Genomic DNA, 9244 nt, shown 5'->3' on the forward strand with positions numbered 1-9244 from the left:
ATATATATATATATATATAACAGTATTTTGTATATTTATATGTGTTTATATATATCTATGATTATATTTGTTTATATAATTTAATTTTAACTAATATTAATAATTGTTAATATATTAATGATAGTAATATTGTTAACATTTATAAGAATACTAATATTAATAATAATAATAGAAAATAATAATAGGTTTAATATGAAAATGATAATAATAATAATATCATTACTTATAATACTAAAATATACATTTCAAATAAATAATAATTTTAATAGTACTGATTTTAATATTAAATGTAATAATACTAGTATTGATATTAATATTGAAAGTAATGGCAATATTATTATAACATCTATGGTTATACCTGTATTATTTATTACTTATGTAATATTTATTATTCACATGGTATATCCTATAATAACTTTTATTTATTATTTATTATTTATTATTTCTAAGATTACATTATATTAGAAGTTATATATATTTATATATAGATTTACTTTCAATAACAACTTAATGATTTTGTTTTATTATTTCACATTTTCATTTATATATATATATATATATATATATATATATATATATATATATATATATATATATATATATATATATATTAAATTACATATTTACTTACAAAATAAATTGTTCGTGAATCATCGGGAATGGTCGAAGTCAAATGAATGTACTAAAATAGTTCAAAAATTTTGAGACTCAACATTACAGACTTTGCTTATCGTGTCGGAAACATATAAAGATTAAGTTTAAATTTGATCGGAAATTTCCGGGTCGCCACAGGTTAAAGATTGGTTACCGGTGATTGAGAAATTTAAATCGAGGCTCTCCGGTTGGAAAATGCGTTCTCTATCTTTTGGAGGATGATTAGTTCTAGTCAAATATGTTCTTAATAGTCTACCATTGTACTATTTCTCGCTATTTCGTGCTCCGATGAGTGTTATTAAAATTCTTGAGAGTGTGAGAAGAACTTTTTTTTGGAGCGGGTCGGAGGCGGGTTCAAAGATTGCGTGGGTAAAATGGGAAAATGTCTTGAACACTTACGATCGGGGGGGGGGGGTGGTCCTAATATTGGTTCCTTATTTTGTAAAAATCTTGCTTTACTTGGAAAGTGGTGGTGGAGGTTTAAAACCGAAACCAACTCACTTTGGGTAAAGTTAATAAAAAGTATTTATGGGAGCTGTGGTGGTTTGTTGATGGGGAGTGACTTTAATCGCTCCTTATCATCTACCACTTGGTATAACATCGTTAATGCATGTCATGCCATGCAAGAGTTTCAAATATCGTTCAAACATTCCTTCATCAAATCAATTGGAAGTGGAGATTCAACGGCATTCTGGTTGGAGCATTGGATCGGTCCGGATAAACTATGCAATCTTTTCCCAAGAATTTTCCGGCTCGAAACAGTGAAGGAGGTCAACATTAAGGATCGTCTAAAAGCTTCTAAATCTGGTTTAGTGTTCGAATGGAGCTGGAGCAGGGAGCCTAATGGAAGAACCAACAAAGAGTTGCAGGCCATGATCAAATTGCTTTCGGGTTTTTCGTTTGCGAACTGCTCAACAGATACTTGGTCGTGGTGCTTGGCATCGAATGGTAAGTTCACTGTAAAAAAAAGCTTTCTAATCTTCTAGAGACAAATATGTTAGATCGATACTCTTCCCAAGCAGGAACTTTAAAAAACACTAGTGCCGAAAAAAGTAGAGATATTTATTTGGCGAGTACAAAAAAAGAGAATCTCGGTATGGGTAGAGCTTGACAAAAGAGGTGTCGACCTTCATAGTTTGAGATGCCCATTGTGTGATGATGGATTGGAATCGGTGGAACACTCCTTGCTATTATGTGACAGGGTCAGAGACTTATGGGCACGGGTTTTTAAATGGTGGGGGATTCGCAACTCTAACCCCACCAATTTAAGCGATTTGTTGGAAGGGCAAAATGCAAGCTCGATGTCGGAGAAGGGTAAAGGCTTATGGCAAGCAATAGTTTGGATTGGGTTATACCACATTTGGGGCCTTAGGAACAAAACTGTTTTTCAAAACAAAACTTGGAACACACCGATGGCACTAAGTAAGACTCAATCCAAGTCGTTCGAATGGATAGCTACGCGAGACAAAAAGCATTCGTATGTGTGGCTAAATTGGATTACGAACCCAGGCGATCTCCTTACTTATGTGTAACTTAAACAGTAGTTGTTTCCTAGTGTAATGTTTCGTGCATGGACTTCCTAGTATAGTTTGTAGCATGCTAGTCTTGTAGGTGTAAATGGTTGCCCACTTTGCAACCATTCCTTTATTTGTAATTGTTTCCTTGTGGTTTTTAATAAAATGTTTGCTTTAAAAAAAAATATACTAAGAAATAGTAATTTAAGCATAAATTATTTTTTAACATAACCTTTAAACTAATAAGTATGTGTAATTACGTCATACACTTGTGGTTAATTAATGGGCAGCTAAACATCAGGTGTGATTTGTTTAATAACAAAATTTTATGTGGATTATATAAGTCTTAAATTAAATGAAGGTTCAGGCTGGTATCTACATTTTAAGTTGGCAAAAAGGGAACTAAAAGATGTTGACTTTTCAACTATTGTGAAATCTGGTCATCTGTCTACACATGCACATACGACGAAATCATTTCATCTTTAAATGATGTAAAACAAGTGATACGCTTATTTGGTAAAATATCGCTTCCGGTTTCAAAACCAGTCTTTTTTTTTTTTTTTTTTTTTTTTTTTTTTGAAAGGCAACACTTTATTCATTTAACACAAACATTACAAGAAGTAGTACTAGCAAGCTAGCAAATACACACAAAATACACAACATATATATTGGCATGAGGTGAGGTGCTAAGATTGCACCAAGCCAAAACCAAACCTACCCACTAAAGAAAAAAGTGATAACTACATAACATACACGAATCAAGTGACAAGAGCAAGTGAGTTATGTAACCAATCGTGCCATTCGATTCTTTTTTTTTCACACCTTTTTGCAATCCATTCATAACTTTTAACTTGAATATCATTCACCGCGACCAGCACATTCCAACACTTATTTTTGAAGATTTTATCATTTCGATTCTTCCAAATCAAATACCCGCACGTCCATTCTACCGCTTACCATAGTTTCACACCAAAAGCCGACATTGAAATGTTTGATTTCCCAATGAACATGTCACTAATATTAATACCCGTGAACAATCCCAAACCCCACCATTCATATATCTTGAGCCAAACCTCTCTCGCAATTTTATACGAAACCATTGAATGATTAACCGTTTCCAAATCCCCATCGCAAATAGGACAATGAACCGAGTTAAGGTTGACTCCCCTTTTATCAAGTTCCGTTAATAGGGGTAGCCGATCTTTCCAAATCCCCATCGCAAATAGGACAACGAACCGAGTTAAGGTCAACTCCCCTTTTATCAAGTTCCGTTAATAGGGGTAGCCGACCTTTCCTCAATCTCCACACAAACACCTCAACCTTTTTTATGATGAGATTATTGCGCAAAGATTTAATATTTCCCGAACCCGAACCCGAACCTAGTAGTTTCGAATTTAGCATATCAGATAGCAGTTTTGTTTTGAAAATACCACCATTATGAAGTTGCCAAATCCACCTATCCGATTTATCAGCCATCATTTTTGCAGAATTGATGAGTAGATTAAGTGCATCCAATTCACCCGAAGCACGGCCACTCGGTATTCTGCTCCAATTCCACAACCCTTTACAACTCGACCCGTCCGAGCTCAATCAATCACTTACAGAAGCTTACGCATCAGTTTCAAGCTACCACAATTGTTTGAATCTGTTTTTGAATAAGTCATCTCCGATCCATTTCTCGTTCCAAAAAGACGTACTTGCACCGTTCCCAATTTCTTTCACAAAAGAATTTCTGAAGTTCAAACTCGCACCATCAATTGCACCTCCTGTTTTAATAATGTAAGACCAAGCCGAACTAGTAGAAGAGTAAGTAGGATTATCACAAAGAGTAAGACCAACCGATGAACCACAAATATTTTTTACGACTTTAACCCACAAGGCGGCGGGATCGATTTTAAACCTCCACCACCACTTGCCGATCAAAGCCAAATATTTACAATTAAGAGACCCTAAGTTTAGACCCCCCCCCCCCCCCCCCCTAACGGTAATAAAACGTCATCCCATTTAACCTAATTAATTTTTGAAGTGTTTCCCGACCCGCCCCAAAAGAAAGTATGTCTTACGCACTCGAGTTTTTTAATCACACAAGGCGGTGCGCGGAAGATCGAGAATTAATACAACGAGTGACTATTTTAAATCGAGTTAACAAGCGTCACACGACCACCAAACGACATCGAACGTGCTTTCCAATTCGAGAGGCCCTTTTCAATTTTATCAATAACCGACTTCCAACTATTGTATTTATTCATTTTTGCACCAATTGGGAGCCCCAAATAAGTAAATGGAAAGGTCCCAATATTGGACCCAATATTGCACCCATATTGTACTCAGTGAAGGGATCCAGAGAGAACTAAGGGTGAGAGAGAACCCATAGAACTCACAGATTGGGCTCAATCTGCATCCAGATTGAGTCAATCTGCACCCATATTGAGTCATTCTGCACACAGATTGAGTTTAGTCTGTGAATTTTCTGAGTTCTCTCTTACCCTTGCTCAGGGTCCTCACCCTATATATATACTAGGTTTTTTGAGCTCGTACGTTTCACGGGTGTGTTAAAATCCGTGAAAAAAATGTAATTTGCAGTTCATATTGATATGTAAATAGCGATACTAAAAATAGCAAAAGTATAAGAATTATTTAAGACGTGGTATTGAAAAATTTTAAAATTTGTGCGTTACACGGTGAATAAAATAATCGTGCGAAATTAATTGATTTTTTTAAACAATTATTTTTTTGAGTTTAAGAGCCCTTGGTATTGACAAATTTTAAAAGTTCTTTTGAGTTTAAGAGCTCGTGGTGTTGACAAATTTTAAGAGTGGTTTTGGGTGGTGTTAGTAACTTAATGTCTATGATCAAGCATATTTTCATAGGGTTAGGGTGATCTTACGCTTGGGTGCAATATTAATTGGGTTTAAGGACAAACGATATTCGAACCTCCGACGTTAGTCGTGGATAACCCGCACCGGAGCCAGTATGATCCCGGTGGGGTGGTCGATCGTGAGCCCACTAACAACCTAGCATATGAGGTTGAGTGACCCTCAAGACATGAAGGATTCGTAGTTCAATGAACTTACCTGAAAGTCTTGATTCGATAATGAAGATAGTACGAATCTAATTCGTACGTGAGATTATGCTTTGTGTTACGTAGATGTAACGTGTACCTCTTAGGGTTTTAGAGTCATGTATTTATAGGCTAACAATTAGGGTTTGAATAAGATTCTATCTCCCTACGATTGAAATCAAATCCATTCCATAACCAACTTACGTTAATCAAGGAAACCGAATAAAGGATTGATCTTTTTGTCTTACTTGGTTAGCAAGGTAACCGGATAGGCGCATTATGAGCGTGACTATGCCCCTAGTTTTATTCATATCGTACATAGATAGTTAGCATCTAGTACGCTGGTTAGGACTTGGATGCGTATTCCGCATAAGCATGAGGATATGCGTATCACTAAGTCCCCCAGTTCGATGTCATATATAGTGACAACTAATGTATGGCGTCAAACTTTAATTAATAATAAAATAGTCCATTCAAATGCGACTAGAAAAGTAAATAATACTTAAAACGGAACTAGAGTTGCAATATAATATAATATAATATATTATGGAAATCCTTTCAATCGGTGCATTTAATGCAATGTATGCGCATAACGACATAGTCGCAAAAACATCCTTTCGCTTTGTTTCCTGCACCCGAGGTGACAACTAACACTGTTACCCGAAAAGGTAACAATTGTATTATGCAACTGTATGGCTTTGCTATCGTGCACCAAGCGTCTAATCAAAGGGATTAGTATAAGATTGTGAGACGTGTACTCTCAAGATTTCAAGATTGCGACCCGGGGAGTATTCGACCCACATTTTAGGCTTATAAATAGATTTTTGCCTTTTTTGTTCCTTAATCATTTTCCATTTCAAGCCCCCTTCCCTTCTAATTTTGCCCATGGTTCTGATATAGTATATTAGTTAAAAATCGTCTTGTTAAAATGATTGCATTGTTAGGTCGTCGTAAGTTTTTTTTGTTGGTTGCTCTGTCAGAATACCTGAAAGATGCCTTATGCCATTAAAAGCAAATGACTTGGGATCAGAAGAAAGAACTCTTCATCCTTTCCCATTTTAGATATTCACAAGACAATATAAGGATCAAGCATGCAACAGATAGAAGTCAACACTAGCAGCCACATGTTTCCCTTTATGGTGGAGTGGTTCCAAAAGATATTATGGAGCCTAACTCCTTATAGATATAGCTGTTAGAAAACATGTGTATAAGACCAACACCTTGTAAAATGAAAATACATATCAGTTTGTAAAAAAACCAATTAAGAAATTCACAATACAAATGTTTCAATCTTAAATCTTGTTTGCTATCATGGTATCAGAGCTAATGGTTGAAATCCTTTGATTTTTTAACAACCATTTTGTATCTCAAATCATCTACCAACGTTGAGGGTTACAATGTCTGAATCAGACAGTATCCATACTCAACAAGATAACACAGCAAGTAGCAACAACGATTTAGCAACCCAACTTAGCAATCTGTTGAAAACCAATTTTCAAACCCAACCAAACCATTCAAAATTATCTGACAGTCTTAAGATTAACCTTGCCCTTAATAGCCAAAATTATGCATTATGGGCAAGGATGATCAAAGTGGCTATAGGAGGAAAGTCTAAATCCCTCCTAAACCATCTGATCACAGACCCACCAGAAGAACAAGATAATCAGTGGGAGCAAGACGATTTGGTTGTTTTTTCTTGGCTCATACAAAATACCGAACCAAATCTTGCTAGCAACCTAACCGAGTTTCCTACTGCCAAAGCTTTATGGGAAGCCTTGGTGGTTACCTACAGTAGTGGCAAAGATAAGCTTCAGACCTTCGATTTACATGTTAAAGCAAATGAAATCAAGCAAGAAAACATGTTAATCGAAGATTTATGGATCAAATTGCAAGTTATTTGGGGTGAAATTGAGAGAAGAGATCCTAACCCGATGAAGTGTTCTGCAGATATTCAATCCTACAATCAGATACGAGCAGAACAGAAACTATTCCAATTCTTGAATGCTCTCAATCGACAACACAACTAAATCAAAAGAGAGCTACTTCGATTGAACCCCTTACTAACAGTTTAAGAAGCATACGCTACTGTACGAAAGGAGAAGGCTCACCAACAGATTCTTGGTAACAGTAATCAACCCTCAAACCAACATGACATCGGTTCAGGATTAATTGCCACCGAAGGATCTGGGTTAAGCATGAAATCTCATCGAAATTATCAAAAGCCACCATCAAATTTCTCTTCAAAACCTTCAAAAGTGGACAAATCGAAGCTCAAATGCTCCAAATGTGGTAAGGAGCGACACACAAGGGAACAGTGTTTCGAAATAGTGGGATATCCAGAGTGGTGGAATGACGGGAACAAGAAATCAGGGAAGGGAGTGGTGCCTGTGGGCAACGATGACGTCGCCGGCGACAACAAACTGGAGATTGGATTTGGTGGTGTTGCTACAGCAACCACCGGTGGTACCCATTTCTCTTTCCCTCTCTCATCTGATAAAAATAAGAACCCTAATTGTATTAACACGTGGTATGATATTGTTAAGGGAAAAGGGATTAATCACGGGTTAATAAATAAAGGAATTGGGCCTAATGGACTGTTAAGAACAAGTAAGCCCATCATAAATGGACAGTCCACTACTACTAATGCTAGACCTCATGGACTGATTACCCAAAGTGGACCCAAGGCCTGTTTCAAAAAAGACCATGTTGTTACCCAAAGTGGACCCAAGGCCTGTTTCAGAAAAAACCATGTTGGGCTTAAAAAACAAAATAGACCCAAAGTAGATACACGGATTAAACCCGCCTCTATTTCGTGTCAAAATAGTTTTTCTGCCTTAGCTAGATTAAATAATGATAAAAAAATTTTTGAAACAAATGTTGCCTCAAATAAATTGAAATCCAATTCATGGATTTTTGATTGCGGTGCAACAGATACTATGACTTTCGATGAAAAAGATATTACCTTTAAAACTAAACCGAAAAAGAATAAGGTACAAACGGCTAATGGTGGAATTGTTCAAGTTAAAGGCGGAGGAACCATTGAAATCTCACCAACTATTAAATTACCTAACTGTCTATATATTCCAGCTTTATCTCATAAGCTGTTATCGGTAAGTCATGTTACAAAAGAACTAAACTGTAAAGTCCTGATGTATCCGACTTTCTGCATCTTGCAGGACATTCGGACAGGACTGTTGATTGGACGTGGCACTGAAGGGGGGGGGGGGGGGGTTATACTATGTTGATGAGGTTTCTCAACAAGGCACCGTGTCACTTGCTCATGGAACACCTACGAGAGAAGCCTGGTTATGGCATAGAAGATTAGGTCATCCGTCAGCCGGATATTTACATGCTTTATTTCCTAGTTTGTTTCCATCAAATGTTGTTTTAAATTTTGAAACCTGTATGTTGGCTAAGAGCCACCGTTGTACTTTTAAACCTAGTGATACTAGGAAAGATGTTCCGTTTGCTCTTATTCATTCTGATGTGTGGGGTCCAGCTCCCGTAATTGGGGGAAAGAATTTGCGATATTTTGTCCTATTTATTGATGACCATACGAGAATGACTTGGGTTTATTTCTTAACACACAAATCAGAAGTTTTTGAAAAATTTTCTCACTTTTATAAAATGATAAAAACTCAATTTAATAAAAATATACAAGTTTTACGATCTGATAACGGAGGTGAATTTGTCAACACCTCCATGAAATCGTTTTGCGAACAAAATGGAATCATTCACCAAACTTCATGTGCTTATACTCCCGAACAAAACGAAGTAGCTGAACGAAAAACAGATTGCTTTTAGAAATGACACGAGCTTTATTAATTGAATCCAAAGTTCCAAAAAGTTTTTGGCCCGAAGCTCTTGCTTCCGCTACCTACCTTATTAACCGACTCCCTACGAAGATTTTGGGCACAAAAACTCCTAGAGATACTTTATCTCAATTTTACACTTTACCAACATCTTTAAATATTGAACCTCGAATTTTTGGTTGCTCTGTCTTTGTTCACGTTCC

The 9244-nt window shown here is 36.3% G+C and overlaps 1 protein-coding gene across 1 annotated transcript; it reads left to right on the forward strand.

The window, feature by feature from the left end:
- The first annotated feature begins 1205 nt into the window (after window positions 1-1205).
- On the forward strand, window positions 1206-2771 carry LOC139849571 (uncharacterized). Its single transcript, XM_071839209.1, has 4 exons — window positions 1206-1602; window positions 1759-2076; window positions 2530-2607; window positions 2752-2771. The coding sequence occupies exons 1-4, from the start codon at window positions 1206-1208 to the stop codon at window positions 2769-2771; spliced, it is 813 nt and encodes a 270-aa protein (XP_071695310.1).
- The last annotated feature ends 6473 nt before the right edge of the window (window positions 2772-9244 follow it).

Source organism: Rutidosis leptorrhynchoides, chromosome 5, assembly GCF_046630445.1.
Source record: "Rutidosis leptorrhynchoides isolate AG116_Rl617_1_P2 chromosome 5, CSIRO_AGI_Rlap_v1, whole genome shotgun sequence".
Classification (NCBI taxonomy): domain Eukaryota; kingdom Viridiplantae; phylum Streptophyta; class Magnoliopsida; order Asterales; family Asteraceae; genus Rutidosis; species Rutidosis leptorrhynchoides.

What these genes read in the sequence shown, in the direction of transcription:
- LOC139849571 (XM_071839209.1), top strand. Translation starts at nt 1,206, where the DNA reads ATGGGGAGTGACTTTAATCGCTCCTTATCATCTACCACTTGGTATAAC. An exon ending in GTGGTGCTTGGCATCGAATG is followed by an intron (nt 1,603 to 1,758) that starts GTAAGTTCACTG and finishes CGGTATGGGTAG; the next exon opens with AGCTTGACAAAAGAGGTGTC. An exon ending in GAACACACCGATGGCACTAA is followed by an intron (nt 2,077 to 2,529) that starts GTAAGACTCAAT and finishes AATTAAATGAAG; the next exon opens with GTTCAGGCTGGTATCTACAT.